General features: G+C 51.0%; 1 protein-coding gene across 3 annotated transcripts in view; it reads right to left on the reverse strand.

Annotated features, from left to right (window-relative positions):
- RRBP1 (ribosome binding protein 1) overlaps positions 1 to 26,792 on the reverse strand; it is a 53,283-nt gene that overhangs the window by 14,181 nt on the left and 12,310 nt on the right. For all 3 annotated transcript variants that reach the window (XM_019626201.1, XM_019626200.1, XM_019626199.1), the window contains exons 2-8: positions 25,275 to 25,749; positions 14,277 to 14,425; positions 12,838 to 12,960; positions 7,924 to 8,076; positions 6,943 to 7,061; positions 3,583 to 3,736; positions 1,647 to 1,785 (exon numbers count right to left, since the gene is read on the reverse strand). In XM_019626201.1, coding sequence (XP_019481746.1) covers positions 1,647 to 1,785; positions 3,583 to 3,736; positions 6,943 to 7,061; positions 7,924 to 8,076; positions 12,838 to 12,960; positions 14,277 to 14,425; positions 25,275 to 25,749 — 1,312 coding nt within the window. The remainder of the gene's footprint in view (positions 1 to 1,646; positions 1,786 to 3,582; positions 3,737 to 6,942; positions 7,062 to 7,923; positions 8,077 to 12,837; positions 12,961 to 14,276; positions 14,426 to 25,274; positions 25,750 to 26,792) is intronic.

Genomic DNA, 26,792 nt, shown 5'->3' on the forward strand with positions numbered 1-26,792 from the left:
CCTCTTTGTGCCTGGGGGTTTAAGACATACTTCTGACCACGGGGGCATCTTATTAGCTATTGGAGAAAGTCACACCCTGGCTTTGTTCTAGAGGACTCATTAGGGTAGAATGAAATAACTCTCTGATCACTCACGGGAAAATGACGGAAATCTAAAATCGATTTCATTTGCAGTTTCTAAAAATTTGTTCTCTAGGAGACTGGCTCATATTAGCTGAGACCACGGGGTCTTTTGTGAGTTTCCTCCCTTGATGACCTTAGATAAGTCTCATGGCTGTAAATGTCACCCACGTGTTTAGGACTGCAAAGCCACCCGGCCCTGGTCTCATCCCCAAACCCAGGCTCAGCTGCCTGCCACTTCCAAATGAAGCTCTGCTTAGACAACTTGACCTCCTCACCATGGCTGCTCTGCTTCTTGTGCCCCCACTTTTCATCCATCTTCGAGGCCTATGGATTCTATATCCACTTTCTGGGGAGTCCATTCCACCCTTTCACCAGTACCCTGACCCAGCCCTGTTACCTTTTGGCCAGAATGACTGCAAGAGCCTCTGGTCCCCTGGGCCACTTCTGCCTCTCCCAAAGCATCCAGAGGTACAAATGGGATCATGCCATTCCCTGCTCCAAATGCTCCAAGCACTCCCATCACTGAACACAGCACCCAAACTCTTCACAGAGAGGGTCACCTGAGCCGTGCCCATCTACACTGGCCACTTGTCTTCTTGCTTCAATCACACTCACTGACCTTCTGTTTCTTGTACAGGCTTAATTCCCATTTGCAGGGGTCCTATGCTGGTCATTTCTGGCCATTCCTGATCTGCATGAGGCTGGCCACTTCCCATCATCCAGACCTCAGCTTAAACATCCCCTCTGCCACAGAGAGGCCTGTCCAGACTGTCCAATCTAAAGCCACACCTGACCCAGTAGAGCAGTGTCAGCAAACCAAGCCCAAGGGCCATCCATAGTTTTTAAATAAAGCTTTATTGGAACACAGCCAGGCCTATTTATATATTATATGGGGCTCCTTCTGCACTATGTCAGCAGAGCTGAGCAGTTGTGACAGATACCATCTGGCCCACAAAGCCAAAAATATTTACTACCTGGCTCTTCACAGAAACAGCTTGCCAGCCCTACTCTAGGTCACTTTGGGCATCTGAAATCCATATAGCACAGGCTGTGTGACCCTTTTGATGTGTGTCTATCTAACTATGTCTCTTGTGCTAGAAAGTTGCCCTGATGCCCACTGCTTCACTCCTGACCACGCCCCAGGTGCCCACAGCAGAGCTCGCCCATGGCAGTTGCTCAGGAAATACTGGTGAACAAGTAACCATGAAACTGTCATTGACATCATCTGTCTTCTTTCTCTAGGGGCCCACGGTGCCCCAGACTTCGCCATTCTCTCCTGATTGTGAAGGTGACCTGTGAGCACAGAGGGACCACAGGCCCATCTTCCAAACTTGGCCTCTTGGGCTAACTGAGCTGGGAGAGCCAAAAAGGTCCAGAAGAAATGAGCGGAGAAGGCCAGCGACAAACTCAGGGGTGCCTTGGCTCACCCACAGCCATGGCTCCAGGTAGGGCTCCACAGCAAACAAGGCTGGTGGTGGCAGCACCGTCGGCCCACCACCCATGGGTTCTGGCCTCTGCCCTTACCAGCCAGCTGCTGCTGCTGCTCCTGGGCTTTCTCAGCATCCGCCCTCAGGCTGGCATGGCTGGTCTGCGAGCGGCAGAGCTCCCGGCTGACCTCGTCCAGACGTTTCTGTAAGGCCTCCTCATTCTCCTTGTGAGACACCTGGGGAGCAGGCAGAGGAAAAAGGACCATGAAGATGCTGAAAGGAGGCTAGACCCTCAGCTAGCTCTGAGGTCATGCAGGACACCCTGCCATCTACCCCAATGACTTATAAAACCCACATGGATTTCTAAAGTCAAGTAAGTCATCCATTGGAAAAAGCCAGGAGGCCATGTCTCCCCTAGCCCTTGAAGAGCTGGCTCAGGGTAAAGGGGGCTTAGGTGAAGGAGTCACATAAAGGAAAAAGCCCCATTTTCACTTTAGCGTGGCACAGAGAGATGTTTCCTACAACTTAAACCTCCAGTCCAAATTGGCTATTCCCTGACTTGGCCTTTGTACAGCTCACACTTATTGAGCTCTTTTTCTGTGCAAGGCAGTTCTAGGCACTGTGTATGTATTAGCAGATTAATCCCCAACCACCCCATGAGATAGGCACTACTGCCACAGCCATTTTACAGATGGGGAAACTAAGGGTCCGAAATCCTGTAGCAGACACCAGGGACCTCACTGTCAACACCATGCCCTCCCAGAATCTTTGGTGTCAGAGAGGAAAGAATGGACTCCTCTGTGTGGCCTCAAGCTGAGAATGAGTACCCTGAGGCCTGAGGGCAGAAGATGCACAGAGTCTGGAGCTTACTGATGAAAGCCAGGCCCAGGCCTTGGCCCTGGACTGGGTCCTTAGAAATGACACATGTAATGGTGCCACCTTGGGCACTAGAATGGTGGCTCTAGCCCCAGAAGCACTAGAACCACTTGGGAGCCTTTAAAACATTATCATAGCCAGGCCCAACACTGTGGTTCTAATTTCACTGGTCTGGGTGGGCCTGCTTTACATGAAAATCATTAAACACCAAATTATCCATCTCGACTCCACCTAAACAATCCAAACTGCGTTTGTCTATATTCCTTATACAAACATCAGTCTTCCAATTTTGTGTTTGTCATTCTAGTCTCTTCCATAAGACAGCCCCATTGCTCCACGTGCTACAGCCTAGCTTCAGTGACTGAGCAGGAAAAGGGCCCAAAGCCCTTCGGGACACCAGGATTTCCTTGTTATCCAGAAAAGTTAAACGCAAAGCAGGCGTGATGTTAAAGCTCCCCACACCCGGTCATCCTGCCCCAAAACAGACTAGGGGGATCCAGAAGTCATCGAGCCAACAGGCAGCAAGGCACCTAGGCTGAGGGGTACACCGGATGTTGCCCAGTGCACTGTGGGAACAGGGGGACAATCTTCCTTCCTCTGGAGAAAGGGCATCTCCCTGGGAAAAGAGCTTCCGAGCCACATCCAGAGGCTGAGAAGGAAGAACACCCAGCCAGCCTTGAAGCCAGAGACTGCTACCATTAGCTTGGCTGGCTATGGCCGGAGCTGCGGTACCAGAGGTGGTGGCGTTGTGTGAAAGGACAAAAGCTCTGAGGCTAGACGACCCGGAGGTTCGAATCTTGCCTGTGTGTGAACTTGGGATAGTTGCTTAACTTCTCTGAATCTCAACTTTCCATATGAGTAAATTATAGATAGTAATAGAACCTACCTTGTAAGGTTACAATGAGAATTAGCTGAGCTAATGCTTGTAAAGTGCTTAGAACAATGTGTAGCACATAGAAAGCAACCACTCAATGCTAGCTAGCTATCACAATCATTCACGAGGCCAAGGCTGAGGATTTCAGCTGTAGCTCTGCTTGGCTCTCCAGCTGTAGGCATGACTCAGTTGTGGCCGGAAAAGCCCTGGCCTGTCTCTGCTACACAGACAAGCTTGGTATGTGGAGTGAATAGGGCACTGAGATGGCCACCACCCTACCCACCTGCAGCTGCAGGATCTGTTTCTCGAAGGCGGCTGCCTTGGCCTCCAGAGCCTTCCGCTGCTGCTCCTCCTGCCGTGAGGCGTCTGACTTCTCCACCAGCTCCTTGCTGACCTTGCTGAGCTCCTGCCGGAGCTTGGCCAGCTCCGCATTCTGCCTGCAAGACAGTCACCAGCCCCCAACTGACGGACAGAAGAGGGCTCGAGTCAGCTGTCACTAGCCCCAAGAGGTGCCCCCAGAGGACTGGGACTGTGGTCTGAGCCTTCCCACTAAGGCACCTGTTCTTTCGTAAGTAGTTGCCCAAGTCTTGGAGTCTTTACCAAAGCCCCTCTTGCATTATCAGCCAAATGGGGTTTTACCAGCATGGTGTATGGACCAGAAAGAGCAAAGAGTAAAATGTGCACTGAAATATCTCATGAGTGCCCCTCCCAGAAAACAGCTAGAAATTCAGAGAAAAAAAGGCAAGACATGCTTTTCCTCATTGCTAATCAAGGTCCAAACAAGCCTTGGGATGCGGGCTGCCTGGCCTAGTCCTCCTGCAGGGCCGGGGGCAACAGCCTGTTGGAGTCCATGTGTCCTGCTTCACTGGAGGCCACCAAGAGCGGGAAGCTGAGGCACTTTACAAACCCAGGAGAAGTTCCAGGAGGGTGGGAAAGAGACTTGATTGACAGGAAGAGGGGCAGCTCAATACCGCCTTTTCCAATATGAGGAGGTAATCAGCATGATGGCCTCCTTGACTAGCACAAAAGATACCTCCTCAAGGCAGGACCAATGGTCCAGGCAAGGGACAGCACCAGACAAGATGAATGGGACAGACAAGACTGTCATAACCTGGGACGAAGGAAACCTGGCCAAGATCAGCTGTGTTTGTTGTTGGAAGGTTGCAGTTGGGGGTGGAGGGGGGGCGCACCTCTGGACTGGGTTTCCTCATCCGCACCAAGGAGGCTGCTCCAAACGCTCTGCAGAGCCATCAGCTCATGCTGTACATTACCAAGATTCAAGACTAGAGAGCTCACAGGAGAGGCCAGACTCCAGCACCCTGGGATGGAGGTGGGAGGCTAGGTGGGTGGTCCCTTAAGACTGATTTGCAGCTCTGGGAGGGGCCTGGGAATACCCATCTCACACAGGGAGAGCTTCCACAGACTGACGGAAGTCATCAGCTGCCACCGTGGGGTGACACATCTTCATGCTTTGGAACATTACCCAGGATGGAGGCTACAGCGGATTCTACGTGACAGGGGAAACCAGAGTGTTCCTCTGTCCCTGTGTTCACCTTCTGCTGTGGCTGCTGAAAGGAAACTGCAGCCACAAACCTCCAACCGGCCGATAGGCCAGGGTGGTGATGAAGACATGTGCACATGCACACCCAAAAGGGACCTCCAGAGAGAAAAGAATGGCCTAGGGAAGGTGGCCTTCAGATCTCACTCTCTGCCAGGGGAGCCACCAGAAAAAAACTTTCTCTGGGAAGTTTGTGGGTGCCAGCACTCCCCTCCTTGGTCTGGCTCCCCAGCCAATGTTATGCCTCCTTGACTTCCAGCTAAAGAACTGAAGGTGTTGGTGCTCTCTGCCTTAATCAGTTCCTCTTGACAAAAGGAGACGCCCTCAGATAACGCAGATCCCCAGAACGTTCCTTCAGGATGCTTCAGGCCAAGAGAAGGCAAAAAAATGTGAATCAAAAGAATGCAGGGGCGCTTCCTCCAGGCTAGCCTGTTGAGACTAATAACTCAAACCATGGAATCAGAAGAATGCCAGGGCGCCTTAACACAGTGCGGTTTGTGCTGCCCTTGGGGTAGGCCCACTCGCTATGGACTTTCTAGCACTTCAGCTCCTGAGAGCAATGCTGAGTCAAGAACTCTGCTTAGGGCCGGCTGAGTGGCTCAGCTGGTTAAGAGTAGGCTTGGGAGCGCGAGCTCTGAGCAGCAGGGCCACCGGTTTGGTTCCCGCAGCCAGTGACGCTGCGCCCTCTACAGCTAAGACGGTGAACAACAGCTCGACCTGGAGCTGGGCTGCCGTTGAGTCGACGGCGTAGGCTACAGTGGGGCTGCTTTGGACTACTGTGAGTGGCCGGCACCGGCGAGAGCTGCTGTGAGCCTCCATGAGTGGCCATCCAATGGCCAGCAACCGATCTGCCTCAGTCAGGAAGAGTGCAATGATCATAATACCAACATGGGCCAGTGAAGCAACGTCCTCCACAACTAGACTGAAGAACAAAAGGACAGCAACTTGTCTGTTCCCCTTTGCCGATTTCCCAACACTGTTCCCCTCCCCCAATTCCCCAATAAAATCTTAAAAAAAAAAAAAAAAAGAACTCTGCTTAGCAGGCTGGGCCGGTATGCTGTAAAGCAGTGCTTATCACCAATGCATCAGAAGCAAATGTCCCTCCAGCACAGGGGATCCCTTCCCCAGTGGAAAATCAAGGCGCTGAGGCGCACGGAAGGTCCCTACACCACATCAAACTCTGATCTTGGAAAATCCACTTGGCCCTGATACTCTGGGCCACAATCAGGAGGTTTTGTTTTGTTTTGTTTTGTTTTCAAGATTGTATTGGGGAAATTGGGGAATGGGAACAGTGCTGGGGAATCGGGGAAGGGGAACAGACAAGTTGCTGTCCTTTTGTTCTTCAGTCTAGTTGTGGAGGACGTTGATTCACTGGCCCATGGTGGTATTATCATTGCGCTCTTCCCGGGTGAGGCAGTCGCTCAGCCATTGGACGGCCGCTCACGGCAGCTCATGGCAGCTCACGAAAGTGCACGCCAGCTGCTGGCCAGGCCCACTGCAGCCTATGCTGTCGCCAGCAACTCACAGCAGCCCAGCTTCAGGTCGAGCTGTTGTTCACCATCTTAGCTGTAGAGGGCCCAGTATCACTGGCCCTCATGTGGGATCCAAACCGGGGCCCTGCTGCTCAGAGCTGGTGTCCCAAGCCAGCTCCTAATCAACATGCCACTCAGCCGGCCCAGTCAGGAGTTTTTAAAAGCCTCACATTGGGATGTTGTGAACACAGTCATGGAAAATGTATCTGCTCATCCGGGAAAGCTGATACCAGCACCAGCCAGGACCTGACGGGCATCTGATCACATGGGCACTGGCAGGCTGGAGCTCACGCCACTCACCCTGCGGCCTGACCATGGGAGAGGACACTGGCCACACTTCAGAAGGTTCAGCCGCTCAGAACCAGACAAGAGATGGAGGGTCAGGATGGAGCCCCAAATGGGGAGGTGCAGAAGTGCACAGCCAGCCTCAGATCCAGTAAGAAACTAGACTGCACCCACCACAGCCTCAAGAGAGGCTCGGGGACCCTCCTGGGCTCCAGAGCCCCTGGGGATGTGCCGTTGCAGAGTCTGTGACTGGGAGCATTGAGCTTACTTGCTCTCCACCTGGCTCGTAGCTTGGTTCAAGGCATCCCTCAGGATGGAGTTCTCCTGCTGCAGACGGGCCAGCTGTGTGTTGGGGCCATTCTCCAGCTGCTCCTGAAGAGTCCGGATCTGAAAATCATTGATGAAACATCAAGAGTGCTGCTCAGCCTTACAGAGAGAGCTAAATTCTGAAGCAAGATCAATGAGGTCACAGCCCATAGACAAAACTCATGAGGGCTCCACTTCTCCATGCATGGTGGGGAAGACCTCTAAGAACAAGGGGTCTGAAAATTGCACAGTTCCAGCATCAGGGGCTTGGGGCCCAGAGTGAACTCTAGCCACATGCCTCTTCTCCTCGACTCCCAGCTATGGCCTCCAGGTAGTCAGGCACTCAGCCCAGAGCCCCAGACATGCTCCGAGCACTCTGCCTGTGAGGTCACAGGGTTGACTGTTCTAAGGCAAAGGACATGGCCACAGCCACGGCCACAATTACCCAGAAGACTTGATTCCTGCTCTCTGGCCTCCTGTGGCACACCAGGTTAGAGTGCAGGTTTGAGGAGATAGGGCCTAGTGCTCTGACTACACAGACCATGCTGGACAGGCCCCCCCGCCACTACCCAACTCTGGAGCTGTGTGCGTTTTAGGCCTTTTGCTTTATGCGATCCTCCCAACCTCAAGTGGAGAAGGCAGAGCCAGCATTACTCTAGGATCACATGGAGGCCAAGACTTTGACCCATGGGCACCTAACCTACGAGACGGGGCACAGGGATGGCCACTTGGGACCAGACTTTTCAAAAAGTACTTTTTAAAATGTATTTTTATATCTTCCTGGTTAGAAACATTAAACACACACAGTGGGCTGACTGCCACTATCTGACCAGATGAAACAGCCGCTTCCTCCAAAAATGAACCAGATTCTGCAGACCCTCCACCCTCTCAGGCATCCAGCCCTCCCTGGTCCCCTGACCGTGCCCCTGCAGCCGCTGCCCACCTTGCCCTGCAGCTGTTGCACCTCCTTCACGTGCTCCCGGTAGCTGGCCTGCATTCGGGCCTGCACGGCCGTGATCTCCTGCTCCCGGGCCACCAGCTGCTTTTTCACCTTCGCCTCCCCAGCTGCAGCCTTGGCCTTTTCTGCTGTCAGCTCCTGGGAGAAAGCAGAGGGCAGAGGAGGGCCGGCTAGGCAGGCAGGAGCAGGAACTTATCAGATGGAGCCAATATCAGAACCCAGAGTATCGGCTAGGGTTTAGAAGAAAGAGCTTGAGAGCAGAGCCATGAGACCCCTCCCCCTGAGTTGTCAGACAGCCCCAAGCCAGCCACAGAAACAGTAAGCAAGAGATGAGAGGTCCCTGGTAAGTCCTGCCAGCCTGACAGATGGCGGGCTGGATATCAAGCCTTGTCCAGAGTAGATGCAGTGGACATAGGCAGGATATGAGTAAACCTGGCATTCTGTCCCCAGGCTCTCCAGGGACACTGGCTCAGCCCTACTGGGATTACAACACCCCACTTGGCTTGGTCCCTCACATCCAGGCCCCAGAACACTTACTTCTACTTGAGCACCTTTGTCAGGACCAAAGACTGCAAGCCTTGATGGCTGGTGTGGGGATACAGATAGCTACCCGCCCCACTGTGGCTAGGGGTCGGCCCCACTCCTGGAGGGCCTGGGTCTCCATGGGCAGCCACTCAGCCCTCCACCCCAGGCCGGGGAACGTCTACTCTGGGCAGTGTCGGGTGCCGTGATGAACACAGGATGCTGGGTCTGAGGACCCAGAGCCTCAGGCAGGGGAAGAGCACAGGGTGGGAAGGGCTGGTGGAAGGAGAGCGGCTGGCTGGATCTGTGTCCTCCCAGAAGAAACAGCACTGGAAGGAATCCTCAGGGGAGCAGGGGGTGACAGTTCAAGGAAGGGCTGATGCAGTGGGCCCCTAAGAAGGGAGTGCTCCGTGCCCACTGGGCCTCCAGCCAGAATGGCAACTACCTGGTACGGGCCCAGCTAGCTTGGGTGTCTGGGGTGCAAGTGTCCAGGAGATTCAAGGCCCTGTCCCTTCCCTATCTTGGGCAGTGAACCAGAGAAGTGAGGAATCCTCTCCAAGCCAGGGGTGTCAGGGAGACCCATCCTAAAGGGCCAGCGTGTCCCTCCTGACTGAAAAGAGACAGAACTGGACGTCAGGGGAGGGGCTGAGCAGATCAGGGTGGCCACTGGGTGTCAGGGCTGCTATGTGCACCTGGCATTCCCTGGGAACACCTGGGATCCACTGCCTACTTTTCAAAGACAATCCTCCTCCTGGCTCCACCCAGGGTGAGAGCCCACAGGAACATAGGGTCCAAGCTCAGGAATGCCTCACTGATTATCTACAGAACTGGGAGAGGAGGCTGACATCGTGCGCCTGCTCTAAGATAAGCAGGCGTCTCGTTCAGTTCTCTCGGTAAGATCAGGATCTTGATGCCCCGATTAAAGCTGAGCTCACAGAGCCTTGGGGAGGAGACACTGTCCCAGGCTGGGGAGTGAGCAGCCATAGTGGCTGAGGTGGGCTGGAACCCAGGACTGTGTGAGCCCACAAGGGTCCCAAAAAGTGTGAGGAACGAGGCACACGCTCCTCTGGCTGGATCAGCAACCTCTAAAGAAGCAGGACAGGGCAACTTAGTGGGGATTCAAGGCTCCACCAGGCTTCCTCTAACACGCATGCCCCCACCAGCCCTGCCAGCATAGCTCCACACATCAGCAATGGGAAGAGACCTGTTTTCTTTGCTGGGTTTTTCAGACAAGAGCCGTTTCAAATATAGGATCCAGGCTTGGAAGAAGAAACCAAAATCAGAGAGACCCTCGAGTGCCCACAGCTCCACCAGAAGCAGGTGGTTGGTACAGCCACATGTAGGCCGATCTCTGCCAGCTCTGCTGGCCACGCCGGACGAACACTCAGAGGCTGGCACTGAGCATCTCTCAGAACAGCCTTCTCCACCCTGGGCAGATCTCGTGAAGTTTTGGCCATCCACTTGGGCTCAGGGGATAAAAGTCCCAACCTCTTGCAAACAGAGTCCCAAGGCCACCAGAAGTAAATGGGATTTCCCTTCCTTTTGCCTCTGGTTTTTTTAATGGGAGCAAAAGGCTAGCTTTTCCTCATGGCATTTGTTTAGTCTTCCTTGGCTTCTTTTTTTTCTAAGAGCTCAGATCCCAGGATTCCTATTACCTGTTAAATTCTTAATTCAGCTGCAGGGTTCAGATTTATTTTCTTGAAAGGCACGCTTGATGGTGGTGAGGACTGGAGCCCCGTTTTCTTTGACTGGGCTGGGGGAGGAGGGTTGGCACCATCACAAGCACTGCTGGCTCAGAAATGGCACTCCGCTCACCAGACCGAGAGTGGGCCCTACTTGGTGTGAGCTTCTGAGGCCTGCTGAGGCATGAGCAAGAGGCAAGTCCCATCAAAACAGATCCCACCCCACCCCTGGGGGCACGCCCACCCTGAGGGTCTCCCTGACTGCCTGAAGTCAGAGCCTGATCTCCCAGGCCAAGAGAGCACAGGATAGGGTCTAGTCTAGAGCTTCACCTCAGGACAGAAGCTCGTGACAGGGCAGGGCACCTGTGTGCTGGCCTCGGGCTTCAGCAGCCACTTGCTGAAAAGAAACCTGCTAGGCTGAGCCAAGCAAGGTAGCCAGAGTCACAGGGGACAGATATCATGGCACCTAACTGCAATGATGACCTCTGTGCTGGGACAATAAAATGGGGGCTTCAGAAAGCTTCCCAAGAAAGGGAGAGCAAATTGAGTCTTCAAGGATGAGAAAAAATTTCCAGCCAGCCAAGCAGTGAAGGGCATTTGAGCCTAACAGAAGACCAGGAGGGGAGGCCCACAGGCGATGAAGGTACAACACATCAGGGAGCAGATGGGGGTGGGAGAACAAAGGTGATACTCAGGGTGTAGACTCGGGTCTGAAGATTAGGAGCCACTTGAGCTTAAAGAGGGCCTCACAGGACCAGATCAGCACTGGAGAACCCAGAAGGACCTCCTCGGGCTGCCGGGAGGAGGATGTGGTCAGGAGACAGAGGACCTTGGCTGGACATGCTGTCACACATCTCCTTGGGAGCCAAGCCCTGGAACCCTGGAGGGCAAAATGAGTAGCGAAAACCAAGGGCCGCACCCCTGTGTATCTCACAGCCCCCTGCAGCTGACAGCCAGGTACACAGTCTACCAGGGGAAGGCTGGAAATGCATCTGGACCTGGGAAGCGTGTCTGTGGACTAGCAGACATTGTGGTTTTGGAAATCTCATCAAGCGGCCACCGAGGTAGAGGAGTAAGTGTCCAGCACAAGGGGCAGTGTCTAAGAGGCCTCCTTCTGCAGGTTGCATGCCCCCCTCACATCTGCTGCCCTGCCTGGGGTACTCAGAGACACCAGCAATGGGGAAGAGGCGAGCCACCATCTCCATCAGAAGTTACGCCAACTCACTAATCACACCTGCAGGCCATCCTAAATTCAAGGGGACAGGCACAGGAACTAGCCAAGGTAACCACATGGTCAGCCAGCTGTGGACACACTCCTGTTTCCTCTGACTTGAGCTTTGTTTTGGGGGGTCAAAAATTTCCACTGGCATTTCTCAGTTTATCCAGAAAGAGTGTATGGAAGAATGGCTCCCTGAGACCACAGACTCTTAACCAGTGCTATGCTGGTTGGCTAGCTCTCAGGGGGAAAGGGCTCTGATTTGTATATAGTGCTGGCCTGCTGGCCCACTTCCGTGGTGTAAATGCCCCTGGCCTGTGGCACACCTCCAGCCAAGGCAGGAAGAAACATGTGCAATCAGCTCTTGGGAGCAGGATAAGTGGCTCCAGTCACCCTGCATTTAACCAACAACCCAAAATGGGCTCATGTGAAGGCTTTGTGTGGACAGTCTTGAAAGGGACAGTAAGCACCCCCTAACCCTGGCAGAAACTATCAAGCTCTAGGAGAGGTCACAGAGACTTGCTTTTTCCTTATCTTCTGGGCAGAGCATTAACCAAATGGGTAGAGTATCAGCCAAAGGCTCATCTTCTGCTCCTGCGTCCCCCACCAAACGAGCTTTCCCATTTGGCTTGGAGCTGCATCCCTCCAACTTAGGACAGAAACTCAGGCTGCATCATTTCTTCTCAAATGAGCAGAAGGCGGTGCCCAGAGGAAGGGCTGCAGTGCAGATAGTTTGAGGCATTCCAAGGCCCAGGCCGTCCCCTTGCACCCGCTGCACTGACAAGTGAGACAGGAAAGCAGGGAGAGGGCAAAAGCAACACTAAGCATTTTGCTGGGAAAACCCAGCCCATGGAGCTGGGGCACCAGGACTTTCTCCTCAGGAGAGGCGAGGAGAAACCCCAGTGAATTCTGGCAGGGGGAGAGCGGCCCCTTGTACATGATTCCTGACTCATCCAAGTGTTGTTCAATGAGCAAATGTTACACACCAAGCCATCAGCTGACACAAGGAGCCAGGCTTTCCCTGTAGGATTGCTCCACAGACATCAGGAAAAGGAGAAAAATAATGCCACCCCCTACCCCCCACCGCCACGGGTTTTTGCTCTAATTCTCAAGCAAACAATCATGGATCAACTCTGCCCATCCTCCTTTCAGGGCATATACCCAAAAACAACAGCCCATCATGTAGGACTAGCCAGTGAAGTTCTAGTCCATCCCCATCACACACTGAGTGTCCTAACACCTACTTAATGTCCCTGCATTCTGAGTCCTGAGAAAGGAGCCACCACCCCAAAGAGCTCTCCAGGGGCAGCACAGGCTGGCGGCAGGCTTCACACAGTCGCAGTGCGCACTGGTTTGAGTGGCAGTTACATTTGGCAGGCCCCAACGAGGAGCCGTGGTAGGGAGGCTGATTCCACGAGCCAGGGGCAGCGCTGGCCACAGCCCAGGGTTTCTCAGGACAGGGAGTACGATTGGCTGTACCTTATTGAGCTCCCTCAGTTTGCTCTTGGCGACAGCCGCGTCTTCCTGCTCTGTGGCCAGCAGCTTTTCTTTCTCTTCCAGCTGGCGCTTCAGAATCGCCACAGGGTCACCCTTCTGAGTGGCCTAGAAATGCCCACAGAGCCACATTAACAGGAGAGAGACAGGCACATGGTTTGTACCCCCAATCCAGCAATCATACCCTGACCCATGAAAAGCCTGATAAAGTGGAAGCAGGTGCTTTAAGATGAGCAAGTTCCATCCTGACTCCAGATCCTTCTGGGGAGAAGCCACTCCTGCCTCAGCCGCCCAGTCTGTAGGACCTCCAGGCCCCATGTGCCTAGGAGCTGTCTGCAAAAGTGTTGGGTCTCTGGGACAGTTGCTAGGAGCATGGTGTTTCCCACCAACTCGAGGTGATGGTGGCCAGGGCCGCTTCCTGCCCCACTGAGAGGCAGTTGATCACTGTTGCTGGCTCGGTGCCCACCCTTTAGACACTGTGTCAGCCCACAAGCTACTGGTTGAAACACAGAGGCTGTGGTAGGGGGGGAGAGGAGCATGCTGGGGACACCAGCCTGATCTAATTCTGGGACTCTCTCCTTGGGGGAGGAGTGGTTATCTTGACCTCCTCCAGCCACTCACACCCAGGAGACCTCCGTCCACCCCTCATGCTCACAGAGCGAGGAGCTCCCTGCGACTGACTGTATGACATGTCACAGCTCAGCAAGAGTCAGGAGGGGAATAACCCCCACTGGCCTTAAGGCAGGGGCCACTGGCCTCTCAGGACACCCCCCAACATCTCTAATCACTAAGTTGCCACAAAATTCTGCAGCAAAATTGCCTAGAATTCCAACTCTGATTAAGGAACAAACATATGCCATGCAGCACTTCCTAGGGGCAGCTCATTTGCCAAAGTACCAGAGGGTAGTGCCAGCCCCTGAACTGGCACCCCAGCAGGAGGGAAATCAGAGAAAGGTGTTTCTGGGCCCATCACAGGGTTCCCTCACTCACAGTGTGTACCTACACACCTTCCTTCCTGCACCCGGGGCCTTGGCCACAAACCAGTTGGGCCTCGGCTCCTGTGTGGATTCCCCAGGGCCCCTGTAACTCAGAGCTCTGCCCTGGCTCAACATCCATCATGATTCAGTGGCCCAACAATGGGGGGGCTGTGGCAGAAGCCAAAGCATTGGTAGGGTGATTCATGTAGCCCCTGCTTGGGAAAGGATGGCAGGGTTATGCTGAGAAAGGTAAGCAGAGGCTATTTCATGAACACTGTGCACCTTGGCAAGCAGGATATAGTCAACATGATCGACATCACCTAGGGAAGGCTGGCACCCCACCAGGTAGCCACTGCAACTCGCCTGCCCAAGAGGGAGGGGGAAGGGCGAAACCACCCAGGGTAGCTGCAGCAACCACTGAAAGTAGCCCGGGAAGGGTGGGCCTACCTTATGCCAGGTGTCCTGAATGACACCAGTCTTCTCAGATAGAATCTCAATGAGCCGCTGGGCCTCGCCCTCACTGAACACCATGCTGCCAACTGTGGAGACCAGCGTCTTGTAGGGGAGGTAGAGAGGGCTGTCCGAGTCCGGGGGCCCTGTACACAGACAGAGGGGAAGAGCAGAGACTTATACTTAGATACCAGCGACCAAGCCTATCACACCCCAAAGCAGCAAGGGCCAGTCAGAAGCAAGGACTCTGGGGGTGTAGCTGGTTAGCTCAGATAGTGAGAGCATGGTGCTGATAACACCAAAGTTGCTGGTTCAATCCCCACATGGGCCACTGTGAACTGCACCCTCCTTAAACTAAAAAAAAAAAAAAGCAAGGACTCTGTCCAGCTGCCTGGGGTATGCTCTTTGACTTATGATGGCTTTACGTCCCAACAAACTCACTGTAAGTTGAAGATATCATAAGTTGAAAATGCATTTAATACACCTAACCTACCAAATATCATAGCTTAGCCTAGCATACTTTAAATGTGCTCAGAACCTTACATCAGCCAAACACAAAGCCTGTTTTATAAAAAGTATTGAATATCTCATGCAAGTTATTATGTGTATCGCTTTCACCTGATGGTAAAGTCAAAAGACTATAGGTGGAACCATCGTCAGTCGGAGACGGTCTATACTGAGAAATGGACTAAACTGAGGTCCCTGCATGACACTCCTGACCGCCCAAAGGCAGCCAAGGGGGAGGGTCCCCAAGTAAAGAAAGGCAGAGTTTTTTTGGGTTGGGGGAGATGTTCGCCCTCCCCCACTTTCATCTTCTAAATGAGCAGAATTAAGCAAGGCATATCTTTCCCAAAGGTGTTTTTTTTCCTCCCTCCTTTTCCCAGCAAATAGCCCAGCAAGGTTCACCCCCATGCCATGACCAAGCTCTATGGCCCTACAGGTCCTGACTGACCAGCAAGCCTGCCATTCCCCACAAACACAGATGCCAACAGCCGCACCCCCAAAGTCATAGGAGAAGCATGGAAAGCAAAAGGCCCATGTTTCCAGGGCTGCTTCTCTGTGGCTCCAGGAAAAAGGAGGCTGCTTCCCACACACGCAGGTTCACACACTATTTCCAGCGCTCCTTGGAAGAAGCTTAGGTGGGCGTTAGGAGAGCGCAGGTTAGGCTGGGCTCTGTCAGTATGGGCCTGCCCACTCAGTCCACTACTGGCCTCAGGAGGACATAGAGCCATTTGCCAACAACGAAACACTCCTGATACCACATCCCCACCCCTCAAAGCTTTTGCTCTCATCATAGGCTCTCAATGCAAGAAATGCCCCATCTGTTAGGAGCATGCCTGAAATGCCTGGGCAATTCCTTAGGTTAAGGCCCAAATCTGCCCCACAGCTAAATGACAGGGTCAAAAATGAGGCAAATCCAAGAAAACAGGTCCACTGGCCTGCAGTGGCCCCTTTAGCTAAGCCTACCTCACTGAGGACAATGAATAGGGAAGGTTTCCATAGCAACCCTAAATTCTCTGGTCTGTCACAATATTCTCACGTACTAGTCACAGTATTTTCATCACAAGTCAAAGCATTTAGCATGATACCTTAATGAGGGGAATGTGGGACTTGGGCAAGCTGGTTGCTATGAGCACCTTGACGTTAGAACTACTTACCTGGGTGAAGCTCGAGATTAAAAATAACCATGTTGACACTAAAGTGTTAAGAGCTCAAGGGTGTCACGAAAATGGATATAAGAGGAGGGGGGAGCATGCCCCCTTTAACCTTCTGTCTTTTCATTGAAATATATATAAAATACAATTTTAATGGTAAATTTATGCACAATAGAAAAAATTCTGAATACAGCTAAGCCAAAAGAAAATAAAAACCAATCTCTAGTTCACTATCGGGAGAAAACCCCACTGTTATCATTTTGGTTTATGGGCTTCCTGCTTTCCTCCCTCTTCCTGTAGACAGATGTTTAACGCCAGTGTTTTCCAGAAAAAGGAGGACCATTTGTTTCAAAGGCACTGCTGAGTAAGGCTGGACAGGACAGCCTCTCTGAAGCTGATCACTGCACAGATATTTTCCTGACCTCACTCAGAAAAGGTCTAATCTTGCACTGTCCAGTATGCTGGCCACCAGCCATGTGAGGCTACTAGGCACCTAAAATGTGGCTAGTGTGAATGGAAGTGTGCTACAGGTGGGAGTACACCCTGGATTTCAAAGACTTTGTACAAAAAGAAAAGTATCTGTAATAGTTTTTTTCTATTGCTTGTATTTTTAAATGATAATATTTTTTGTAAACTGAGTTAAATAAAATATATCATTAAAATGAATTCCATTTGTTTCTTATTTGCTTTTAAATGTAGCTCCTAGGAAGGTTTAAATTCCATACATGGTGCACACATGGGGCTCACACTGTGTTTCTACGGGACAGGCTAGTCTGCTCCTTTCCAGCCCTGGGGACCCCCCAAAGCACTCCCTGCAGAAGTCCTGGCAGTTCCCATCCCTGCAGAGGCCTCAGAGTGACTAGGGGTTCAGGTCTCTCTTGAAGGCTCTCCTTGAAGACTATCCTTCTAAGCCCCTGTGGCTCCTACTGCATTGCTGAAGTTGGTGGGGGTGGAGGAGATATCTGGATAATGCAAGTATACTTCGCTATGAAATGTCATTTCTTTGACAGGCGCCACACCAGTGGTTCAACAAATGCGCAGTCCCTCCTGGAGGGTATGGAAAAATGGAGCCTCAAGATGCCCTGTGTACAAAATGTTTCTGAAAGTATTCTGTGAGTGTCATTCTAATACACCTTTAATGTAACTTTATAATATAATTATACTAAATTTTATTAGGTATATTAATGAACAAAGCAATAACAACTTGTAACAAGTGAAACAATCCAAAGCTATGCACAGCAAAATTTAATTCTCCCCTGCCCACTCCCTTCACAGAAACTTCCATGGCCTTCTCCATCCTCATGCAAACACTACCTTTTACATTATTTTTAGAAAACCATAACTTTACATTTTTTCATTAAGTCTTTTAGGTAAAAGCGGTGCAATCTCTATTCTCCCCAGATCAGGGAAGAAAAACTGAAAGAAAAAAGAAAAGGCCTTCAAATAGGAACCAGGGCTTAGGACTTCTGCAGGGGTCACATTCACTTCCGGATTTCAAGCTCTTCCACCACACCAGCGGCATTAGGCACACCTTGATGAGGTGCCAGTTACTGGGAGGCAGGCACACTGACTCATGAACAGACAGGATACTAACAGGAGCTAATACGTGCCGGCACATCACACGTCTCCAGCAAATACTCAGAAGACTAGAAATAATCCTTGGTATTGTGAAATCTTAAGGCACTAAAATAAATTTGTCAAAGATTCAACATCTAATCTATTAAACCAAACACTTCATAAAGACGGTGAGGCAGTGAAATTTAGCGAGATCAGCTCACTGAGGGCCTGCTCTTGCAGCCAATGCTTTGCCCACCCTGGTGAGTCTGAAATACCAGGAACAGGACGGGAGGCCTGCGGGATGAATGAGGCAAAAGGATGAATGAAGGGATGAATGAAGCAAAAGAGTGAAGACCAGAAAGGCAGGGCCTCTGCTCTGGAGTAATCCAGACCCCTGTCCAGCAGGGGTACAGCAAACACCCCCAGAGGCCAGGCCTGGGCTCAGGAGAAGCCTCTCCTGAGTGGGGTGGCCTCGGGCATGCTCCTTCACCTCCAGGTGACAGCCTCCACAGGGTCTGGGTCAGAAGCTTCTGAGCTGCAGACTTGCTGAGAAGAGCCAGATGTGAGGTTTTTATGTGCCTGACCAGTAGTGCTGACAGCTAACTCAATGAAGAACAGATAAATAAAACTGCATATCTGAACAAACACATCCATGGGCCAGGTCCAGCCTGCAGGCCACACCTGTCCTTGGGCAATGGGGCACCATGGTCAGAACAGGGCCAGTGGTAACCTAGGCTCAAAGTCCAGCTTAGCTCCTTCCCACCTGCTTGTCCTTGGGCAAGTGGCTTCATCTCCCTTTGCCTGTTTCCTCATATATGAAACAGGAGTAATAATGGTTTCTCCCTCACAGCCTCACTGCAACGTGCTTGAACAATGTCTGGCACAGGGTAAAGCACTGCAGAATCCATCCACAGGGCCACATTCAAGGCCAGTCACTGGAGAATTGCAGACCCTGAATGCCTCCCTAGGAAGGAACTCACTGGGGGACGTACCGAGCTCCACAGTCCAACACTGTTGCAGACAGCGCACATAGGAAGGAGCTCGCAGGAGCCAAGGCAACTCTGTCCTCTTTCCTACTCCAACCAACAGGATGGACAGAGCACCACAGCCTGTGGACCCTCTGACTCCTGCCTCTCACACCACTGTCCTCACTCAGGAAGTTAAAGGGTAACACGTGCAGGAAGCAGGGAGCCCTCTGCCTCCGGGCTCTCAGCCAAGAAGCACGCAGCTCTGATAACGCGCATTACACCTCAAATTCCAAAACTACACTCCCTTTTGCGATCACGCTGGGAGGCTTAATCACCTAAAATTAAACTTATCTTGAAAAAAAAGGCACTTAGATGCCTCTCTCAGTGTCAACTGGGGTCCTCTGGAGAGAATTTTCTTTGCATCTGCATAATTACCAAGATCTCCAAGGTCAGGCCCCAGCTAAAGGGGACCTCATCGGGCTCCTCAGCCCAACAGTTTCAGCATCAGCCCCTCCCATGGCTAGTTACAAAAACTCCTGCCCGGCTCACGCTGGCTGACTCAACCAACAGGGAGGACGTCGGCACGGCACCACTCGGGGAACTGCCTACTGAGCTCCAGGCAGCTGGTGATCAGTGGGAGGAGATCATCATCACCACAGCCCTGTGATAAGCTGTCAAAATGCTCCAGCTCAACTCCAGCTCTCGGTAGATGCCAGGCAGCCCTGCCCAGGGCAGGCAGGTCCAGGTGGTCTCCAAACACAAAGCACGTGCACCTGGAAGTCTGCAAAAGGCTGGGCCTGGAAAAGTAAATCAGAGGTAGAAGTGCCAGCTGAGACAGGCAGGGGAGACACAGGACACATGGCAATCACACAGCAGAGCCTCACAAAGGGAACCTGGGGACTGTGCGCTCTACCTTGGAAGCAACTATGGTAGCAACACCAGAAAAGCTTTTACATGGGATGCCTGAGCCAAACACTACTGTAATGGGTAAGGAAAAGGCGAGGGCTGGGGCTTTAGAAAGGAGAGCAGCACAGATGCTGGAGGCTTGCAAGGTGCCTTGCTAGTCAGAGTGAGGGAAGTGAGGTCAGAGTAGTTCCAAGTCTTCACAGGCCCCAAGAATCTGGATTTTATTCCACAGACAAGGAGCAAGGCCTAGAAAGGAGCAAGGTTTGCATTTGGGAAAAACAATTTCAGGACTCCCAGGGGGACAAGGCTGGAGGCAGGCAGATCAGGGAAGAGCTTCAGGTGTCAACCCAGAAAGTCTGAAGAGGAAGGTGCCACAGGGGTGTGGTCTTGGGGGGGTGGGAAAAACACCAAGGCAAAGACACTCACTTTCTCAGGGTATGTCCAGACCAGTCTGAAGGCCTCAGACACACACATGCAGGTGGAATCGCTGCTGCCTCTAGACCTTGCACAGGGGCCACCTCAAAACTATAGGTCAGGGGACCCTGCACAGCTTCCCCAACCAAAAGACAGACCCCAACTTCAGGGTGCCTTCCAGGCTCTGATATCCCCAGTCACCCAGGACCGTAGGAAGGGCTCCCCTGTACCTCTCTGAAGTCCAGCACCGCACAATCATCTCATTTAGAGACAGAAGACAAGCTCCTGACTCCTGCTGACCCCAAGTCTAGAGGGCGTTCCCCTGAATCAGAGAAGCTGGCAGGCGCACCAATCTCTAGAAACAAGGAACTCAGGCCAGCATCACCGCTGGCCTCCCCACTAGGGCATGTTTGTAGACAGTGGCTGGGAAGGGCGCTTATGAGGCCCTTGACAAAAGAGCCACCAGATTCACCAATGACAGCAGCTGCAGCCCCCGCCATCCTCATCGCTGCTCATCTGCACCACAGTGGAGGCGGGCCCTGGGCAGCACACACACAGCAGGCTCTAGGCCCAGCTCGACCATGGAGCCCAGCACTGCCCTCCTGACCAGATACAGGCCCTGGAGGAACAGCTTCCCTTGACCCCTGACTGCCGGACACTGATGTCTGGCAGCTTACGTGCACTGGAGTGAAGCACAAAATAATGTCAAGAGCAACCCTTTGTGAGGCCTTTGAATCAGGCCTTTTTCTTTGGTTGGAGGAAAATATAATCTGGTAATCAACTGGGAGATTGTACTCTTAATGATGTCTACTGCAATTTTTTTCATTTTAGATTGCATGGCTTTATTTTTCTCATTACACTTTTGTTTTTCCCCCAAATTTCAAAAATATCAATTTAATATCTGAAAACAAAAAACACATCACAGTGTTTTTAAAATAAAGGCAACCCTCAGAGGACCTCTGGGCAAGATCCTTCCTTGGGCTTCCTCAGGCACGCAGGCTGGTCCAAGGACAGCAGGCCCGAAATGACAATCAAGACTTTACGTAAAACCTGCAGAAAAGACAAAGGATGTACAATCGCGAGCTTCCTGCCTAGTGCTGCCATGTTTTAAGATGACTGGAGAGTTCTGGAAGAACATCACCTGCAGCTTCTCTATGACGTGGCAGTGCCACACTGATACTTGGCTTACTTCCCTAGAGGATGTTTTTGTTCTTTTAAAAAAGAAGAAAAGAAAAAGTTGGGTTTGAAGAACTTACCCAGAAAGTGAATAAAGTCTCAAAAGCCCCACAGAGATTCCTTCAGACCTTCAGACCCTGAAAACTGAGTTAAGTTCAAAAGAAAGAACATCAAACTTACTCTCAATACACACCTGTCTGTGCCTCAGCCCTATAAGGGGAGGAGGGGCGGGGGCAGATAGAGACCCAGGCTGAGGCCTGTCCTGCCATTTGCTGGCCTTGTGATTTCTGGGAAGTCTCAAAACAGAGCTCAGCTTTGGCTTCTGCTTTTGTAAAATAGGTAAAAACACAAAGGCACCTTACACAATGTTAGGGGAATAAATGCATGGAGAAGAGCTTCATGAAGCACAACCTAACCAAACATCTGGCTGAGGAGCGCGCGGTGGTGTCACACTCACAGTGGTGATCCAGCACTGGCCTCAGACACAGCAAGCCCACAGCACAAAGGACGGCATGGGGGGAGGGGAGATGGAGGAGGAGGGAGGAAGGGGTAGTGTTATCATGAAGTCACACAGTTGAAGATGAGGCCCCTGCTAAGCTACAGACACCTTGAATAAAGCTTTCCTGGTAGGTCTAAAAATGTTTCCCCATTTCCCCTGACCTCTGGCGACCCTGCCCCATTCATTAGGTTATACAACATGATCCTATTTGCATTTCCACCAGCTCTGGCAGAGGTACAAGTGGCCTGGCAAGGCCTCGCACAACATGGAGCTGCCAGGTACACTGCCAGGTTCACAGATACAGCACCCACCATAAACTTTCCATTTTAGCTCAGTCTGTGACCATTTACTCGGTGCCCAGGGCTAGGACAGGCCTAAGAAGAACGGACCTCAACCTGGCCGTTCTAAAGGAGCAAGGACTTCTTTCTGCTGCTCAGAGGATGCTCAGGGGGCCTCTGGTCAGGGCTGGACCACCTCACAGTACCTGAAAGGACAGGAGTTCCGCTTGGTACAATGAGGGCCTGTTTATTTGACTCAGACAAATAATGGAGTTTTTGTTTCTTTTCAATTAAAAAAAATACATGTTACAGAAAAACTGGGAAATAGAGAAGGGTGAAAATATTAACATTTACGTATAGTCCTGTCCCCCAAAGATGGCCTCTTTCTCCCACACGGGTATGTTTATCTGACCACAGGGTCATCATGGGGTTGTGAACACCTGTGTGTCCTAGAGTGTAGCTAGGCTCTCCTAGGCCCTGTCGTGATGGCTTTCTGGGCCCAGAGCAAATGGCCTGCACCTACAAATGGGGGGGAAGTTGGGAATAAGGCCAGCCCACTGTCCAAAAGAGGAGAGGAGGGCCGTGCCCACCTGGCTATACCACACAAACCAAGCTCCAGCAGAAGCCCGGTGTTCTAGATCTCATCTGAATGTGGGATTTCCAGAAGCGCATCCTGTACTTCCTGATTCTAAGTCTTTGGTTTATCTGGGACCCAAGCCCACGTTGTACTAATCTGGGCTTGCTTCCAGGTCCTGGGATGGATGGCTCTCCTGAAAGTGGGACGCTAACACACCCATTAGCACACGCTAGGCGCAGGGGAGGCAGGCCAGCATAATTACGCAGGCACAGACTAAGTCTGAGGACAAAAACAGGTTTTTAAAAAACCATCACCACCTCATATACACGTACACACACTTCCTGTGAAAGAAACGTAGCTTTTCTAATAAGCACCATGCACAAGTGCTGAGGCAACTATCAGAGAATGATCCAGCAGAGGCCTACACAGCTCTGCAAACACTTGGAAGCTTTAGTTCTGGAAAATTTCCACTTCTCTTTGGTTTCATGAATTCTCTCTTCTCCAAACATTTGAGACAAGAATCCATGCCTTTTGTTTCATAAGTAAGTATTTTCTCCTTGTTATATACCTGGGTTTATGCTACCTTGACATTATCACCATTTCGACAGCACCATGTGAGCAGTAAGGTCAAACAGAGGGTGCTGGAAATTCATGTGGGCCTCTCTCACTCTGAGACAAAGGTAAGTTGTCAAAGGTTTTTGGAGGGTGACGCAGTACTGTCTTCCTAAATTAAAAATGTACCGGGCCGGCCGAGTGACGCGATGGTTAAGAACTGGCTTGGGATGCCAGAGGGCCCCGGTTCGGATCCCACATATGAGGGCCAGTGACACTGCCCTCCACAGCTAAGATGCTGAACAACAGCTCGACCTGGAGCTGGGCTGCCGTGGGTCGCTGGCGATGGCATAGGCTGCAGCCCCTGTGGCAGTGGGTTGCCATGGGCTACCGTGTGTAGCCAGCAAGCCAGCAGCCAGCGTGAGCGGCCAGCAGCCAGCAGCCGCAGTGAGCGGCCATCCAAAAGCCAGCAACTGATCTGCCTCACCTGGGAAGAGCGCAATGATGGTGTCAACTTGGGCCAGTGAAACAACATCCTCCACAACTAGACTGAAGAACAAAAACGACAGCAACTTGTCTGTTCCCATCCCCAATTCCCCAAAAAAAATCTTAAAAAAAAAAAAAAAATTAAAAATGTTCCTACCTTTTGACTTAGCAATATCTAGGGACTTACTTCCTAGAGATACTCACACAATATATATACATCACTGCAGCACTAATTTTAGCAGCAAAATAACTGCACACTACTTAATGTCATTTAAATAAATTATGATACATTCATGCTATGAAATATGACGTAGCTGAAAGTGGCAGCCCTGTAGGGGCAATATGGAAAGATGTCACCAGTACACTTGTAAGTAAACACAGCCAGTTCTAAAGCTGTGTGTGCTGCAGCCCCATCTGTGCATCGGGTGTGATGAGCAGAGCATCCCCGTGGCTCCCCCTGGAAGCAGGTGGTGAATGGGATGGAGTGGAAAGGAAGACTTTCAACTTTCACCTTCCATACTTCTATACAGCTTGAATTTTGTTTGCTGAAAGCACATATTCATATAATAACAAACTTTGAAAAGCAAGGATTAAGAAGGCAGGTGTTCACTGTCAAATCTGGCCACAAGTGGTAAAAAGCTGTCCCATGGCCTTGATTTGCTCTTGTAGGAAAATCAGATCACAAGTTCTGGAACAGTTCCAAGTCGGACCTGCAGAAGTGTGTCCTGTGCCCACCTTCACACCTGCCGGGTATTCCTCTGGGGCACCTGTCAGCAAGAGCCCTGCTAGACCAACCCCATGATAACCAAGGAAGAAACCCTGTCTCTGGTGGGCCCCAGCTCCAGGGTGGGTTTTGCACTGATGTGTCACATATCATGGCAAGCTACAGCCTCCATGACCTCATTCATCTCATCTACTATGATATGGAGGACACAGGGAGCTCACCCCAACACCATTCAGGAAGCAGGCAGAAGAGAGAACAGGGCAGGAAGGTGGCAACACAAGGCTGCAAAGATGTGTTCATTTTCACAGGGCCACCTGCCTCCCCACAGCTCCTGTTTAGAGCAGCGCTGTCCAGCAGAACTTACAATGCTGCTGGAGATGTTGTTCTTCATCTGCACTGTCCAACAGGGCAGTCATTGGCCACGTGTGAATACTACTGGGTACTTGTGGCTAGTGTGACTGAATCCTTCATTTTATGGACTTTTAATTGACTTGAATGTTGACTTATATGGCCCCATGTGACCAGCAACTCTCGTACTGAACAGCACAGCCCTAGATTCTAGCTCTTGGGTATCCAGGGTCTAAACTTCATGGCCCTGGAGCTCTCCACCCAAGTCAAGGTCTCCTCGATTCAGAGGAGCTCCCTTCCTGGCTTGCTTCACACCAGTTATCTGGAACCTACTTCCCTAGTACCTTCCCACGGTCATCAGGCCCCCAAAGCTACTCCCATCTCCAGGTCCCCAAGTTTCTGGATGCCCAGGGCCCAGCCAGCCTAACCAAAGTTGTGCCCACAGTTCCCTCAAGTTGGGCACACACAGCCCCAGAGAAGCTAGGGGTGGACAGGCCCTGAACAGACAAAGAGAAGCTAAGCTCAATGCCTCTGCCCTGAGAGTCACTAAAGCCTCAGCCTGGGCCCCAGAATGAACACATGTAGAACAGACCTGCAGTAAGGAGCCAAACCCAGTTAAACTGCAGCATGAAGCAGAGCCACTCTGCTGAGACAACCCAGATCAGTCAACCTCCAGCCAATTCAACAGAAGAGCAAGGATGACTGCTGGTATAAGCCTCTGAAATCTGGAATGTCTGTTATGCAGCCTTATTGTGGCAATAGCTGACTGGTAAAGATGGCTTCCCCAAAGGGGATCCATAAGCCATTTAAAGAAAACTTGTCCTCAAAGTTCATAAAGAAATCAAAGCTACTTACCAGGCTCACCTTTCTTCTTTGAACCAGACTTCTTTTTAGCAGGAGCCTCTTGCTTTGGTGCCTCCTGGCTCTTGACCATATCTGCATTTTTGCCCTGGATAGGAGCTGACTCTGCCTTTTTACCCTGATTGGAAGAGGCATCCGCCTTTTTGACCTGGTTCTGGGACCCGTCTGCCTTTCTGCCCTGGTTTGGGGCTCCTTCTGCCTTTTTCCCTTGATTGGGGGCCCCCTCTGCTTTTTTCCCCTGGTTTGCAACACCCTCCACCTTTGTGGCCTGATTAGCAACCGAATCTGCCTTTCTGCTCTGATTCTGGGGCCCCTCAGCCTTTTTGCCCTGATTCTGAGCCCCCTCTGCTTTTTTACCCTGATTCTGAGCCCCCTCTGCCTTTTTGCCCTGGCTGGGGACCCCCTCTGCCTTTTTGCCCTGGCTGGGGGCCCCCTCTGCCTTTTTGCCCTGGTTGGGGGCCCCCTCTGCCTTTTTGCCCTGGTTNCCTATTTTTCCCCATATTACGCAGTGACCCTCTTTATCTCTAACAATAATTTTTTTTTCATTAAAGTCTAGTGTGTCTGATTATTTTTAAAGTTATACCAACTTTGTGGGGTTAATACTTGCCTAGAATCATTTGCTATTCTTTACTTTCAAACCTTTCTGTGTTCGTATATTTTAAGTAGAGCTCTCAAAAATAGCATATAGCTGGATTTTATTTTAAGACCAGTGTGGCAATTTGTCTTTTTAACTGGTAGGTTTAGTTCATTAATATCTATTGGGATTTCCTATATAACTGAACTAATATATGCTCTTATTTTGTGATTCCTATTTACAATACTTTTTCTCTGCTTATTCTCCTCTTTTTTGTATTTTATTGGACTGTTTAAATTTTATCCCCTTTTCCTCTATGGTATTTAGAAGTTATACATTCTATTTCTATTTCATTAATGAGTACTAAAATGACAAAATGATTTTCACCCTTACATTTTCCTAACATACATATTTGACCTCATTTCACCAATGCCTCCTGCCACTTCCCCAACAGTAGAAGAACTGTAGGCCTGAAGTCTGGTGCCCTTCTACCTGTGATGAGCCCCTTTCCCACCTTGCTGCATCCCATTCTCCTTCTCACACCTGGACTACTCGTTGTTTTGCTCCAGGCAGCTCATGTTTAAATTACCCAGATGTTTACCAATTTATTTGCTCATCACTGCTTCTTACATCTCACTCCCTTCTTTTTGGATCTTCCCAAAAGTATATCCCTCACTAGTTCTTTCAGCAAGGATCTCTTCTTGATAACCTCTCTTAGTCCTTATAGACCTGAAGAAACTGAATGGGTTAAATGAGTATGGAATTCCATGCTGACAGTTATTTTCTCTCACTGCTTTGAAGATATTATGTTGTCTTCTGGCTTTTTTTTTTGGCGGGGTCGGGGGGAGGGGGATAGAAACATGCTGTCAGTCAAGTTGTCATTCATTTATAATACCTTTTTAAAAATCTCATTACTATTATATTAAGATCCATGTTTG

Source organism: Hipposideros armiger, unplaced genomic scaffold (genome assembly GCF_001890085.2).
Source record: "Hipposideros armiger isolate ML-2016 unplaced genomic scaffold, ASM189008v1 scaffold_663, whole genome shotgun sequence".
Classification (NCBI taxonomy): Eukaryota; Metazoa; Chordata; class Mammalia; order Chiroptera; family Hipposideridae; genus Hipposideros; species Hipposideros armiger.